This window comes from Notothenia coriiceps, unplaced genomic scaffold (assembly GCF_000735185.1).
Source record: "Notothenia coriiceps isolate Sejong01 unplaced genomic scaffold, NC01 NC01_scaffold00026424, whole genome shotgun sequence".
Lineage (NCBI taxonomy): Eukaryota > Metazoa > Chordata > Actinopteri > Perciformes > Nototheniidae > Notothenia > Notothenia coriiceps.
In genome coordinates, this window is record NW_011359125.1 from 63,818 (window position 1) to 80,123 (window position 16,306).

At 38.2% G+C, this 16,306-nt stretch overlaps 3 protein-coding genes across 5 annotated transcripts in view; 1 reads left to right on the top strand and 2 right to left on the bottom strand.

The window, feature by feature from the left end:
• Nucleotides 1–7,631, bottom strand: part of mier1b (mesoderm induction early response 1b, transcriptional regulator) — a 17,411-nt gene extending 9,780 nt beyond the window's left edge. The window contains exons 1-6 of one of the 3 annotated variants that reach the window (XM_010784597.1): nt 7,567–7,631; nt 6,775–6,799; nt 5,921–6,069; nt 5,042–5,230; nt 4,788–4,917; nt 4,627–4,694 (exon numbers count right to left, since the gene is read on the bottom strand). In XM_010784597.1, the coding sequence (XP_010782899.1) occupies nt 4,627–4,694; nt 4,788–4,917; nt 5,042–5,230; nt 5,921–6,069; nt 6,775–6,799; nt 7,567–7,575 (570 nt within the window). In that variant the 5' untranslated portion in view covers nt 7,576–7,631. Of the gene's footprint in view, nt 1–4,626; nt 4,695–4,787; nt 4,918–5,041; nt 5,231–5,920; nt 6,070–6,774; nt 6,800–7,199; nt 7,498–7,566 lie in introns of those variants that run through there. The other 2 variants (XM_010784596.1, XM_010784598.1) reach the window with 2 other exon arrangements.
• Nucleotides 7,632–9,049: 1,418 nt separating this feature from the next.
• On the top strand, nt 9,050–9,865 carry LOC104957100 (relaxin-3-like). Its single transcript, XM_010784714.1, has 2 exons — nt 9,050–9,636; nt 9,698–9,865. Exons 1-2 carry the CDS (start codon nt 9,454–9,456, stop codon nt 9,842–9,844), a joined length of 330 nt encoding a protein of 109 aa, XP_010783016.1. The 5' UTR covers nt 9,050–9,453; the 3' UTR covers nt 9,845–9,865.
• A 77-nt stretch (nt 9,866–9,942) lies between these two features.
• Nucleotides 9,943–12,877, bottom strand: dynlt5 (dynein light chain Tctex-type family member 5). Its single transcript, XM_010784599.1, has 5 exons — nt 12,797–12,877; nt 12,368–12,457; nt 11,645–11,736; nt 10,343–10,467; nt 9,943–10,254 (listed from the first exon to the last, which is right to left on the bottom strand). The coding sequence occupies exons 2-5, from the start codon at nt 12,445–12,447 to the stop codon at nt 10,051–10,053; spliced, it is 501 nt and encodes a 166-aa protein (XP_010782901.1). The 5' UTR covers nt 12,448–12,457; nt 12,797–12,877; the 3' UTR covers nt 9,943–10,050.
• Between the last annotated feature and the right edge of the window lie 3,429 nt (nt 12,878–16,306).

The window sequence follows — 16,306 nt, forward strand, 5'->3', positions numbered from 1 at the left end:
TTGCAGAAAAGTTGACAAATTGTATGCTATCCGATTGCAATTGAATTGGTTTTCAAATCAGCGCCAACTTGACATACGCTGAATTAATCGAATAGGTGGCGTGGTTTAAACTCGCTGAACCGCAGCCTTTGTGTTTGAAACTTAAGCGGTGCGTCGATCGGTTTCGTCATGCACTCTGACCTAGTACCCCCTCAACGAAACGTCCACGAATAGGCCAGACTCAGATATGGCACTGCCTTTTAAAGTCCCTACATACACACCCACGTTTACTGGCCTTATGTCATCCCCGAGATCGGCCTCGTGTGAGAACTAACTGCTATCTTTGGTTCCGAGGGTACCACGACCCTTTTTCGGACCACTTCGATCGATCGACTCGACGATCGTACGTCTCGTGCTAAGGGTGGGTCGCCCGCGAAAGGGGATGTATTTGTGAGTGAACACACTTTACGTAATTTGGTTTTACTGATTATTGATTGCAACAGAGAATGATGTTATGTTTTCAACCCTCCATGAGCATTTACAATGAGTCATTGATTAATGTTAAATGTTTCATTGGGGGTTGAACACAGTACATGATCTTCTGTTGCAATCAATTAGGATCAGTTAAACCGAAAATTCGTAAGTGTGTTTCACTCACAATACTCCCCTTTCGCGCACCACTTAGGCGACGGAGACGTACGATCGTCGAGTGATCGATCGAAGTGGTCCGAAAGGGGTCGTGGTGTCACCTCGACAAGTAACAGTTAATTGCTTCACACGAGGGCCAGATCTCCGGTGGATGACATAGCGCCAGTACACGTGCGTGTGTATGTAGGGACTTTGAAAAGGCATAGGCCATATCTGTGTCTGGCCTATTCGTTGTACGTTTTCGTTGAACAGGGTCAGATGACATGACTGATGCAAACTTTCGATTCGACGCACCGCTTTAGTGCAACAACAAGGCTGCGGTTTCAGCCGAGTTTTAACCACCGCCCACTTCGATTGAATCAGCGTATGTTACAAGTTGCGGCTGATTGAACATTGCAATTGAATCCGGATTACAATAAATTGTTCACCTTTCTGTCACTGTGACTTTAGAATTAAAGTACAAAAGATCAAAAAGATGACCGGAGCAACACACTACACAAGTTCCAATATGCTTGTAGCTACCTTGCTAAAACACTGAGTTTCACCTAACTCACCGGTCGAGGGGTCGACTACTTTCAAGGTCGCATGTCGATTAAATATTCAGTAGAGGTACGAAGTAAAATGCATGAAACACAATCCAAGTCGGACAGTAGTTAATATACGGACGATATACGAGACACGTACCTTTACGTACCCTGATCAATCCGGTGACATCAATCTGTGACGACAGTTACGAGTCAAAATTTGTGCCACTTTAGGTAGAACACTAAGTTTATAGAAATGACATCACAGTTGACTCATCATGACAGGTAATGTCCACCTGTTGAAACTCTACTCTCCCGGTATATAAAAAGGTGTGAGAGGAGATCTTCGGTGTAACGTATATGTCACCGTTTTTCATAAAAGTCGGGGTAACACGTCAAAGGTGAATTTTCTACTTTTCGACATTAAAAGTAGATCATATGAGTTGTATCTTGTTTACTCTTCTTTTTTTTTTTTTTAGTCTTTAGTGTACAGACTAAATTTCTAAATAACGTACTACCACCTTTTATCATAAACCAGTTATTGTTTTCAATTTAGAGTTATGAAACAATATTATGTCCACGGTTTGAGAGTCACTCTAATGAGTGCTAGTGCAAGTTGTGTGTTTATTTTTTTTTTTTCTCTTTTTATTTTTTTGTTTTTGTTTTTTTTTAAATTTTTTTTTTTTATTTTTAATGTTCTCTTTTTTTTTATTTTTTTTTTTGTTTATTTTTTTGTTTTGTATAATTTTTTTTTTTTTTTTTGTTTTGTTGTTTGTTTTTTCTGTTTTGTTGTTTTTTTTTTTTGTTGTATGTTGTTTTTTTTCTTAAGGTACTTCGGCACGACATAGCGTTACAGTCGCCCCCACCATCACCTCGTTCTGGTGCAAAGTAGAAGTTACGGGAACTCGACCTACCTTCCTTCAACTAGTGCTAGTTTTAGAGTGCTATGTTACCGTGCGTAAGGTAAGAAAGGAAATGTGGTCCCAGGCAGTTGCGAAAAACCATATTCACGGTATAATTTTTATTAACAATAGTCGCTAACGGTGCTACGCTCCTTCTAATCAGTTGCCCCCCAAACTCCTACGAACTGCTGCAGGAAGGTTGAATTCAGTCGTCCTAATCTTATTTCATGTTATTGTATGTTTTTTCTTAATGGACTCGGTTTGTGTTGATGTTTCAGGTTGATACGAACAATCGATGGACGATTTTGTGACCTCAAAGTTGATTGAGTGGCAGCTTCCAGGGCTGATAGAAAGGTTCAGAGGTAAGCTAATTTATAAGTCATCTCCATGCCTTCATTTTACGGGTACTGTGTTATGGTTCAGCCCCTGTCATCATTATATGCCTGCTATATGCTCTGTGCATAGGAAATGAATGGGACTAGTTAGCCACTTGGTAGTTAGACACTTGCTGTCAATGCCTCAGTTTTTAACACTGGGTGATCCATCTTGTGATTCAAATATCTTTACTGTAGTTCAACTGTAGTAGTTTACTGTCCATTACAGGGGTGGACAACTTTGATGATGGAGAGGGCCACTATATTTCCACACTCTCTCTAGAGAGCCACATTGCATATACAGTGGGGCAAAAAAGTATTTAGTCAGCCACCAATTGTGCAAGTTTTCCCACTTAAAAAGATGAGAGGCCTGTAATTTTCATCCTAGGTATACCTCAACTATGAGAGACAAAATGAGAGAAAAAAAAAATCCAGAAAATCACATTGTCTGATTTTTAAAGAATTTATTTGCAAATTATGGTGGAAAATAAGTATTTGGTCAATAACAAAAGTTCGTCTCAATACTTTTTATATACCCTTTGTTGGCAATGACAGAGGTCAAATGTTTTCTGTAAGTCTTCACAAGGTTTTCACACAATGTTGCTGGTATTTTGGCCCATTCCTCCATGCAGATCTCCTCTAGAGCAGTGATGTTTTGGGGCTGTCGCTGGGCAACACAGACTTTCAACTCCCTCCAAAGATTTTCTATGGGGTTGAGATCTGGAGACTGGCTAGGCCACTCCAGGACCTTGAAATGCTTCTTACGAAGCCACTCCTTCGTTGCCCGGGCGGTGTGTTTGGGATCATTGTCATGCTGAAAGACCCAGCCACGTTTCATCTTCAATGCCCTTGCTGATGGAAGGAGGTTGTCACTCAAAATCTCACGATACATTTCCCCATTCATTCTTTCCTTTACACGGATCAGTCGTCCTGGTCCCTTTGCAGAAAAACAGCCCCAAAGCATGATGTTTCCACCCCCATGTTTCACAGTAGGTATGGTGTTCTTTGGATGCAAATCAAAATTATTTCTCCTCCAAACACGTCTAGTTGAGTTTTTACCAAAAAGTTCTATTTTGGTTTCATCTGACCATATGACATTCTCCCAATCCTCTTCTGGATCATCTAAATGCTCTCTAGCAAACTTCAGACGGGCCTGGACATGTACTGGCTTAAGCAGGGGGACACGTCTGGCACTGCAGGATTTGAGTCCCTGGCGGCGTAGTGTGTTACTGATGGTAGCCTTTGTTACTTTGGTCCCAGCTCTCTGCAGGTCATTGACTAGGTCCCCCCGTGTGGTTCTGGGATTTTTGCTCACCGTTCTTGTGATCATTTTGACCCCACGGGGTGAGATCTTGCATGGAGCCCCAGATCGAGGGAGATTATCAGTGGTCTTGTGTGTCTTCCATTTTCTAATAATTGCTCCCACAGTTGATTTCTTCACATCAAGCTGCTTACCTATTGCAGATTCTCTCTTTCCAGCCTGCTGCAGGTCTACAATTTTTTTTCTGGTGTCCTTTGACAGCTCTTTGGTCTTGGCCATAGTGGAGTTTGGAGTGTGACTGTTTGAGGTTGTGGACAGGTGTCTTTTATACTGATAACGAGTTCAAACAGGTGCCATTAATACAGTTAACAAGTGGAGGACAGAGGAGGCTCTTAAAGAAGAAGTTACAGGTCTGTGAGAGCCAGAAATCTTGTTTGTTTGTAGGTGAACAAATACTTATTTTACCGAGGAATTTACCAATTCATTAAAAATCCTACAATGTGATTTCCTGGATTCTTTCCCCCCATTCTGTCTCTCATAGTTGAAGTATACCTAGGATGAAAATTACAGGCCTCTCTCATCTTTTTAAGTGGGAGAACTTGCACAATTGGTGGCTGACTAAATACTTTTTTGCCCCACTGTCTGTGTTGGTTAAAAAAAACGAATAATATAATATAATAATCTTCTAAAGATTCATTGTGCCTACTGAGAACATTAACATGTGATACTTGAAGTACATTGAGCTTAGAAAACATAATAACTTAACATTTTCAACTCAGGACGTTTACTTGAAATGGAGTATTTTGAGATCATGGTATTTGCTATTTTACTTAATTAAACCATCTTTCTTATCCGGTATATCCCTTTTTTAGTGTAGTCTAAATTAAGCCGTAATTGAACCTGTATCCCACTCTGAAAAATAAAAACATCTCACATACCTTTTTCCAGTCTTCCGATGGAACATAGTCCTCATCTTCATCTGACTCATCCTCTGCATCATTATTACCTGAGGCACAATGTGATATCCGTTTAACCAGCTAAATCTCAACCAAAGAAAGAAAGAAAAAGATGAAGAGAAGACGATGAAGATGGCACGTACTTTCAAAATATTTCAGTTTCTGGGGTCGAATGAGTTCTGCTGTGCCCAGCGTCCTGACTGGTCGCGTGCGGACTTCAGATGTTATCTGGGACTCATCCCCCTGTCCCGATGACATCTTACCTCCATCACCCTGTAAAAACATACACATCGAGTTGCCAACAATGCTGAAAATACAAAAACAGTCAACACAACAAAATATTTAAAATGTATGGGAATAATATCATTGAAAAGATGCTCAAGACAAACAGACGTACTTCATTTATTTTTAACTCGCCGGTGCTTCTACTGCTTTCATCGTTGTCTAGGTCTTCTTCCTCATCCTCTTCGTCATCATCATCTTCCTCCTCAGGCTCTTCGTCTTCGTCATCATCATCTTCATCTGCGGGCGAGCCGCCCCCATAACCATAGAGACTCAGCAGCTGATCAATGGGCATGTCTCCTTCCTGTTGGCAGAAAAGTCACATTGTAAATTAAAATAAAGTTACAACTAATCATTTGATGAGTAAAAAAATCACTGTGGTCTAATTGGATATTAAAAAGAGGCCCTATTATCTCCTCTCCTGTAGTGTGTTATAAAGGTTTTAGTGCATGTAAATGGTCTACAAAGGCTAAAATCCCTGTGTTCCCTCAAGAGGGAGTTTCTCTCCAAAACACTCCACCCCCCCCCCCCCCCGTGCCTGAAACGCCTCTATTGGACTTATTTGTTTACTTCCATAACATAGTGACATCAATATGTAACATCCGCGGTTCTATTGGCTAGTGCTCCAACACATTTTACATGATAGACTTAGGTCAGAGACATTGCAAAGTGCTTGACCAATCACAACACAGTCACCCAGCTAACCAATCAGAGCAGACTGGGCTCTGGTTTCAGACAGAGGGTGAAAAGAGGTTCTGCAGCACAGGCAGGATGAGAAAAATAAAGAGCTTTTTGAACATTAAAGCATGGAGACATGTCACAGTAGAGACACTAAATACAAATATGAACCTGAAAATGATCAGAAAATGCCCTCCTTGAAATGTCAGGATTGGGGGCTAAGTTAAATTGTCAAGAGCTTACTGAACCTCACAGCATTTTATTGTTTTTCGGACAGGGCTGAAAAAAACGAATACAAGTTGAGCCTGAAACTCACGCGTGCGAGATCCTCGATCTCGTTGGCGTTGGTCTCATCTGACGTCTCCATCGATTCTTCTTCCTCCAGGGTGCGTTCATCATCAAAGTCATGGACGAGCATGTCTGCTGATGGGTCGAAATCATGGTCAGCGGCGACTGCTGAGCCTCCTACACAAGGAAACACAAACATTAAAGCAATATTGCAAAAGGTGACAGCAAAAATTACTGAATTGGACATTTACTTGTGCAGATGTATCACTTAGTTTGAATATATGTATATGTACATAACAGATGTGTTAAGGCATAGGGTTGTGAATACAGATGAAATCTTTGCATGCAATAAACTACTGGAAATATTAATTTTCTTATTTGATAACTGTAAACATTCATCAACAGATATTTACATATACACATATTGCAAATTGTCTATAGTTTCTTTCTGATATTCAATACACGTTTCATCATAATCCAGTGAAAAATAAGCAATTCGTAAGAACCTTAGAAAACTGATGCAGGGTATAAACACTATGACAATTTATTTGGTAGTATGCATATTGTGAAATATTAACATAGGTTTGCAAAATTAGATTTGTTTTAACAATCATGATTTAAAATGTGTTTTATCATTGTTTACAAACAATTTTGGCAACAAAAAATAATAAACAACCTATTTTTAGAAGTTTAATAACATAAATAAATAATAAATTAATGATATTACAGAGCTCATTAATTCTTCAACAATCACTTAATTTTGGATAATGGTAAGTTCTAATTCTGAGTTTGACCAAAATTGTCTTTAAGAGTCCTATTTAACACGTACTATGAGGTGCACACTAACAACAACAACAACAAAAAGGCTCCAACTGTATGTACCTGGGCTCGAATTCCCGAGGGAGGGCTGGAAAACAAAAAACATAAATAAAGTTAAAAGACAGCTTCAAAATATATTACGTTTTCCTATAACATTACAATTGCACCGGGCTTAGCGCTGTTGATAACTGGAGCAAGTTACTCTGACACACAGAGCCAGATGTGAGTAAAGAAAAAGCGCGCTCGACCCTGTGCCCCGAATGCAGTTCACTGAGAAAAGAAACAAAGAAAACTGTCACCACTTCCTGTGGGAAAATATGTGCAGCATCTCGATATTACACCAGGTACAGTGGTGCTTATCGCCTGCATTCAACCACAGTTAGCTTAACAGACCGGCGCTTACTGTGTTAATGTGCTTACTGGCTAACTCACATACACATAGAAAGCTAAATCTTTTTCAAACGTAAAGCTAAACGCGTCCAACTTACGCTTGGCATCAACTGCCTGTGAATAGTGACCGGGAAAAGATACATAAAACACCTCCAAACACCAAGCTGCTGCTACATATCTAATGAAAAGCGTTAAAGTGTATAGTTCAGTATTCTTAAACAAAACCGAGGAGTAACATCGCTAATGCCGCAGCTACCTTCAGGCTAGCGCAGCTAACGTTAGCTACATCCGAAGTTTACTAAACATCATTCTGTGAAGAAATTGGCAAAATATAGCAACGCAAACATGTGCTTCTTAATTTCGTGTATTAAAGCTACATCACGCAAACTATGAACACGTTCGACTGAACCGACTATTTTTGCAGGATACATTTATTTTTCCCGAATATTTATTTCACTTTCTTACCTCCGCCATGTTTGCAATCCTGCAGGGTCACGTCAGGGGTTAGCGGCGGTCCCCGGATGTAGAGCCCCGCCCACCTGCAGTATTAACACCAGAATGCTCCTAAACGCGGATGATGCTGTGACATGAATTTTTTGTTTCTGTTCAATAGTGGCTTTATTTTTTGTTTTTAGAAGTAGAAAATGAAAATCATCCTGTTTTTTAAGTTTAGTTGATCCCTTCTTGACTATGATAAAGAAAAACGCCTTGTATTTCAATTGTATTTTTTCAATTTTAACACGAAAATTAAATATCCAGTCGTTTTTTGTTTTTGAATATCATTTCGAGAAAAAGAAAATCCAATGACCAAAACATACACTGACCGTGGTGTTATGGCATTATGTTATATTATTTCAGCAAAACAACTACAAAACATGTACATAAAGGCATAAACTGTGTCTCTAACTGTACCTTAAAAGGCTGTAATGTAAATCAATGAAATTCAATATAGATAGATATAGAATCGGAGGGATGAAAACCTCTTTAATGGTCATACAGCACACACAGTGACATTTGGCCTCTGCTTTTAACCCATCCTAGTTCTAGGAGTCTAGTACTAGGAGCAGTGGGCAGCTATGGTACAACAGCGCCCGGGGAGCAATGGGAGTGGGGGGGGAAGGGGGTTGTTTGGTACCTTGCTCAAGGGCACCACGGCAGGGCCCAGGAGGTGAAATGGGACCTCTCCAAGTAGCAGTCCACACTCCATATTTAGGTTTATTCGGGGACTTGAACCGGCAACCCTACGGCTCCCAGTCCAAGCCCCTACCATGCATTTAACTCAGATACTTTATAACAACATTATTATTTATTTTTTAAACAGAAACAAAGACTTTTTATTTAGACTTTTCTGTTCTTATTTTGTTTTGTTTGTAATAAACAACAGTTTTGTTGGTCTGTTTGGTGTTTAATATTACTCGACTCCAAATGTAAAGAATTTAAATATATACGTATTTCCCCTTTTTTATTTAGTCTTGGGTTGCCCAAGGGAAGTTTGCTCCCCATTAAGATTGATTATTTATTCAAAAATATGTGTCAATTATTACTTTGCCTAAAAAACTAGAAAACAACTCCCAAAAAAGAATTTCATCTAAATGCCAAGCCTACAATTTGTGTTTCCAAAAAGACTCATCATTCACCACAGCAAAACGATTCAAAAGCTCTATACTGTATATTCATAAATCCTGGCACAACTGAATGCTCCTTTTATAAAAGGACGTCTATGAAAAATTACCACCATGAAACAATTCAAGCAACTGCAATTACAAATTAAACTTTATCAATAACGTAAAAAACTTAATTCAAGACACATTTATAATACATTACATTACATTAATGTAATGTAATAATACAAACTGTGTTTTTGATGTTGGTTAGGCTTAGCCACACCATTGATATTTAAACATGGGCATGTAAACACTATTTGAAGGTAATATTTATTCCATGAAACAGTTCAATTTGACAACAAATGTCCCAGCTAATGCAAAGGTCTCTGCCTGGAATCACTGATTTATGTCCATGATAGCGGCCCACTCTCCACTATGTTGCTATGTAGAGAGCCATCATCTCAGTTTGTTCGGGGACGGATATCTCAAGCCACCCATTAGGAAACACTTTGCTAAATCCATGGCAATAAAAAGGGACATAAAAGAGCAATTCATTCTCATTAACATTTAAGAAAACGTCCTTAATCAGTGACAATGGCTTAGATTCCCACACATATCCCTAAATGACCAGGTGGACATCCGTAGTTGAAGCGCATGGTGGTGACCAGAGATAGGAAGATGTGTGATGTCACATTAGACTCTGTATAAAAAGGGTTGATCTGGATCAGGTTTTCCGAAAAGAAACAACATGAGATCTGTACTCCTGCTTGCGTTGCTGCTGTGCACTGTGTATGTGGCGCATGTTCAGGCGCAGGACAACAAAAACACACTGAGGCTGTGTGGCCGGGCGTTAATGCGGGCAGTGGTGTACACCTGCGGAGGATCCAGGTGGAGAAGAGTGACGGGGGGAGAGGAGACTTTGCAAGACGGTGAGTGAACAGTCAATTATATTTCTCTTTGTAGCATTGGGGTTCATTTCAAATCATTGACAGATTGGTTTATGTCTGTTTGCAGGTCGCAGAGAGCCAGAACTGAAGAGGACAGATAATGACCGTCAGTGGCGGGACCTAAACCAGGCGCTAATAACAGTGTGCTGCCAAGTAGGCTGTCGAAAGAGTGACCTCTCCATGCTCTGCTAGAGGACAACATCCCAAAAATCATCAAAACATTGAAATAAAATCTTCAGAACATAATGTAATTTCACCTTCCATGCTACCAATAATAAAAAACACCATGATTTTGTTTACAAATTCTTGTTTATCATTTGATACTTGGCAAAATATACTCTTTAACAGCAGAAATCTTTTAGGAATTTAAAGTGTTTATCAGTCTTTGTGTGTATGGTTTACTCATAGTAAACAGCATAGACAGTGGCCACGCCGTACAGAGAGCTGTTTTTGAAGGAGAAGGAGGCGAAGGTGTCATTAGCGGCGTCCCATAGACAGCGGCTGCTGATCTGCATGCTCTGTCCCGCGAGCTGGCCGATGTGGACCAGGACCACGATCTTGTATCTGGGAATCATGAGTTCCTTCACACGGGCTCTGACCACCTGGAGGGGGAAGCCAAGGAAGGGAACTGATAGAAAACAAGTTCCAAGTGTTCAAAAGGTGTTGCATTTGTTTTTCAGTTTTATTTACCTCGCATATTGTTTTTGTCATTTTCTGAGACCATTCTACTTCGTATTTCTCCTCCTGGAGGTAACTGGTCAGTACGTCCTTCAGTATGTCTGTGACAGCAGGGACAGGCATGCGTTTATTTGGTCCTGTAGTGAGAAAAACACAGAGACTATAATCCAACTTTTACTTTTTGTGCAGTAAATCATATTGTGAAGCAATATAATTTGACATTTCAATGAATATTGCGTCAAAATTTGTAACGCTAAACCTGTTTCTGGTCTAGTTAGGCTTCCATCCCTTACCAATTAGAGGTGTTACTATATCAGATTTTACAACATGTATAGCCTATATGGCTATTTAACATTATAACAAAAATGTATCTTAATATTTTTTTCTTCATTTTATCAACTTTTAGTTAAGAAAACAAATTAAATGAATTAGTGTGTGGTGCTCTAGGGGGGATGGAGACAAAGTGAGAAAATTATGATTTGAGAGGCGATAGAAAATGAATACTACATATAATATTATTGTCAGTTCACATCACACAAACATTGTGATTTTTTTAAAACAGATTAAAAAAAGTAGGCCTAGTCCAATTTTTATTTGGTAAGGGTTTATTTATGTTTTGTTTATTTAGGATACTTTCATATATTTTTTACATAAAAAATTATTTCGAATTAGAAGTCCATTGCTCTTTAAAATGATGCTGTAATATTATCACTATCATATCAGTGGCATACATCTCCTCTAAAACAACACAATGCCATAATATAGTTTATAGGTGTCAAACTCAAGGCCTGGGGGCCAAATCCGGCCCGCAACTTCATTTTATGTGGCCCCGCAAGAGCTTGCAAAGAATATAATACGTTTATTATATGGTCACATGCCATTTTACAGAAGCAGGTTGCCAATAAACTACATGTCCCACAATGCATCTCATTTTGTGACATATGCACTGAAGAGACTTGCAATTATTTGCCCTGGACTTCTGCTTTCAGACGTAGTTATTTATGAAGTTATTACCCCATCCGATAATAATCCAATGTAGAGGCAATAATGTAATATAATGCATTATTTTATGTATATTAAATATTTATATATGTATATGTATATAGTTACAACTGTCCCTTTGAGTGCAACCAAAATACTGATGTGGCCCGCGATGAAATTGAGTTTGACACCCCTGGTTTAGAGCATTATTTATTGGACAAAATACAGTCCATAAAACGTAAATGTGACAGAATACATCTCAGTGATGCATGTGTGAACCATAAACCATAAATATGTATAGCATGTGTGTCAAACAAGTAAATATGACCTCACCCAGCTGGTAGGTGTTCTCCGTTGTTATGGCCATCCGAGCGTTGTCATCATGGTGTGCGAGTTCATCAATGTACGACACAGTGCTTATAGAGCTGGAAGACAGGATCAGATCCAGGAACATTAACAGGGTATGTGGTTCCTGATCTCTGGAATTATTGAAAAAGAGCTGAGAGGAACTTCTCAACCAGAAAGGATACACACGTATTGGGAATGCTTTTTATATATCAGTTGAAATCAGTGTTCGAAGAAATATGTCAATCTTATATTCAAGTTAAAATAGAAATGACAGCTAAGTATGATTTTTATGTTACAATTACATATCTGTATTCAAAGTATTACTTAAATGAAATAGTATAAAATATTTTTTGAATAAAAATACACTTTACGTCTCAGTTGCAGAGGCAATAATATAATATAATATATTATTTCATATACATTATGTATTTATATATGTATATTTATATAGTTACAACCGGCCCTTTGAGTGCAACCATAATGCTAATGTGGCCCACGATGAAATTGAGTTTGACACCCCTGGGGTAGAAGTATAAAGTAGAAGGAAATGGAAATACTCAAGTTCTGTTCAAGTCAATCTAAATTGTACTTAAGTACCTGAGTAAATGTACTTGGTTACTTACTATCGGACCAAATAATAAACACGACTGACGAAAATGCAATAATATTAAAGTTGGATATCTGCCCACATGATTACAGAGCACTCACTCCTTGGTCCTGCCTGTGGCCTCCTTGCCTCGGGCTCCATGTCCTCTCCTCTGGGACTTGTCTTTAAACACCTCAGACATGACAGCTTGTCTTCACAGGACGACAACAAAAACATACTGACGTTAGCTCAGTTATACATACACAGTGGTATTGTTAAACATAAGTTAAATTCAACACTTGAGGGCGAGTATTAAATACATATTGTCAAAATGAAAACTCATAAAGCATTTAACACTTTGAAACACTGCGGCTATGCACTAGCTCTTCAGGGTATGTAAACATAATGCTACCAAGGCTGTTTGTAGTTGGCTTGTTTGTTAACCCATTATTACTTTTAGCTAACTTTGGAAAACAGTATAGTTTACAGAATATTTTGTGTCAAATAGGACACAAATAAATATAACCAAAGCGATTTTAACAGGTTATTACCGATTTCAGGAACTCTTGAACCGAGCAGAAGTAGTTAGCCCTTTAGAGCTTGGTGTCGTCATAGCAACCAAGTACCATCAGTCAGTGGGCGGGACTTCCTTCTTCTTCTTCTCTCGGTTTTTGGCGGATTGCAAACAACTTTAAAGGTGCATACCGCCACCTAATGTACATGAGTATGAATCATTCCATCTCTTAACCTATGATCTAATCAAAAATAAATAAACAAAAAACATGAAATAAATAAAACAAAAATAAAAATCTATGATCTTTCCTGACCTAGTGTTAAATTATTTTTCCTACCCCAGTTTTACTCAGGAAGGTAAACAGTGCCTTTCTGGTAGCTATTCCCTCTCCTTTAGTTCAAAACACCAACCACACTCTGCCTCTAAAACTTTAGCCTTTAGTTTTTCTCTTTCAGCTTTATAGATGTCACAATGTAACAAGATATGTTCTACATCTTATTTTACTCCACAGCTCCCACACTTGTCACTGTCACTTTTCCCCATGATATACAGCGTACCATTCAAAGCTGTGTGATTTATTCTGAGTCTAGCTATCATGATTTCCTCCCTTCTGTTTCTTTCTTTATAAATATTAATTGTAATTGTCTTTTGTACTTTGTGATAGTCTTTGCCTTTCTGGTCTTTCTCCCACCTTTTCTGCCAGATCTCCATCCCTTTCTTCTTAATGACTGCTTTTCCTTCTCCTTTTCCAAGTTGAACTGGTAATGTTATTTGCTTTTGTAGTGCACTTTTTGCTAATTTATCAGCACACTCGTTCCCTTTCACCCCCTCATGTGCAGGCACCCAGCAGAACTGCAGATCTATACCGCCTCTGTGCAGTCTTAACAGGCTATGGTTAAGTTCTATGAGAATGTCTTCTCTGACAGTTGTTGTTGTTGTTGACTGTATGCTTTTTAATATGGACAATGAATCTGTGCATATCACCACCCTATCTGGTCTGACCTCTTCAACCCAATGTAGTCCTATTATTACAGCCAGCATTTCTGCTGTGTATACTGATAATTGATCAGACGCTCTTTTTGAAATCGATATTTTAAAGTCTGGGATGTATATGCCAACTCCAACACACTCTTCCTTGTTCTTAGAACTATCTGTGTACATTTTGAGGTAATTACTTGTTTTAATTCCCACTTCATTTATTTGCCACTCTTTTTTCCTTTCTGCAATACTCATATCTATTTTAGCTTCTGGGAAAGCCATGGAGGAACAGTGCTAAATGGGGTTGCTTTGGCAAACGTGATATTCTCCACTCCACATGCCCTCGTTCTTTCCTTACTTGTCCAGCCAAACTCACGCCCCTGGAACTTTGCATATTCCCATCAATCCTGTATTCTGTTTGTGATATGTTCCTCTCCACTTCCTTGTAGTCTGACCCAGTATGACAGAGCAAGTTTCTCTCTTCTGATCTCCAGAGGTGTCTCTCCTGCTTCTATCAGAGCTGCATTGATAGGGGATGACTTTATCGCTCCAATACACAGCCGCAATGCTTTATATTGTATTCTATCAATTTTTTAAAAGCGATGTTTTTGCTGCTGCTCCATACACTATACTTTTTTTTATTATATGCATTTTCCATATATATTTGCTATCAAACCACAGTCCTAGGTATTTGAACTCATTCACCTTTGTCATTGGATGATCATATAGTGTTAGCTGTTGGCCATCAATCTTGCGTTTATTTGTAAATACCATATAGCATGACTTGCTTTCTGACATTTTGAATCCCCAGTCATATGACCACCTCTCCACTTTTTTAACAGCTCTAGCTATATTCTCCATTACGTATGGGGAATTTCTTCCCCTCATCCAAATAGCCCCATCATCTGCGTACAGAGCCGATTGGATGCATGTGTCTAAGCATGTAAATATATAATTAATCATGATGTTAAATAATATTGGACTGACTGCACTCCCTTGGGGAATACCATTTTCTATTTCAAAATAATTGGAAATATCTGCTCCAACCTTTACTCTAAATGTCCTGTCTGTTAAAAAGGCCCTTAACCAATTGTACATTCTCCCACCAAAAGCCATTCTACTCAATTTGATCAGTAACCCATCCCTCCACATAGAGTCATACGCCTTTTCAATGTCAAAGTACACTATTGCTATTATCTCTTTCATTGTCAATGTTTTTTCCACATCATTACTCACTCTTACTAATGCATCTATTGTGGACCGTCCTTTACGAAATCGCTCTGAAAACTACTCAGCAGCCCTTTCTGTTCCAGACTTCCTGCTGCCGATCTGCTCTAAAGATGTACATTTTGTTTTTGTGTATCGACGATAAAATGACTATTGTGCTGTTACATCATTCTATAAACTGCTAAATGTTGCTGTAAGCTTCTTAAAAAAGCTTGTGTTTATACTGGATTTTTGACACAGCAGTTGAGAAATAATCTAATTAAGATAGATTTTATTGTATAGACATTTTGAATAGCCTAATTACATAATATTTATGGGGTTTATATGTGTTCACATTCCCTTTTTGTTTTTTTTCCAAGCTCAATAATGAATTTTCCAACCTCAGCTTTTAAGATAACATGTGAGAGATTGAAGTGTTTTTGAAAAAAACGGGGAAAAGGGACCCTGTGGTCAGATTGATTTCTCAAATAGCCTCAACCTGATTCTATTCAAGTAAAAGTAATAAAACCGTAAGTAAACGTCCTGCATTCAAAATATGACCTAGAAAAGTACAAAAGCATAGATGGATTCATATGTCTATCATTTTAATTATGTAAAAAATGTGGTAATGTTTTTCTATATTTGAGCTTTACAGGGTTAAAGGATGATATAACATTGATAACTTTGTATTCTGCCTGGTATCTCCATCCATGATAGTACATCATGGTGTATTGGTTGATTTAATTTTTGTATTTATAATATAAACCTGCAAAAGTAATTAGTAACTAATGTTTGCAAATAAAAAAAGTTAGTAAAAAGTACAATGTCTGCCGCCAAAGTGTAATGGATTAGAAGTATAAAGTAGCATAAAAGAAAAATACTCAAGTAAAGCACATCAAAAATGTACTTCAGTGCAGTACTTAAATACATGCACTTAGTTACTTTCCACCACTAGTGGCATTTAGGAATAAATCCTGAAATAAATCATATATTTATTTTAGTTAACCAGTGGAAATCAGGTTGAGTGATTCACTTTCACAAGAACATGCCCTACTAAAACATGTTGTACAAAACAATTATATACTTTTCTATATTTGGACAAATGAAAGTGAGATACACGTCACATATTTCCTCTTCTTTATTACCAAGTAAAACAGGTATTACATTATATTGATTTTTTTCATATATTTACTTTCAAAATCTTTGGATGGGAAATTTACATGACATGTTTGCATATTCTGTGTCTAATGCAGTGAAAGGAATACAGCCATAAAAGTTGTCGAAAAAATGTACGTACAGAAACCCTCACGCATCGGAGGAATAAGTGTATTCTGAAAAATAAGGCAAAGAAAAATATAAGCAT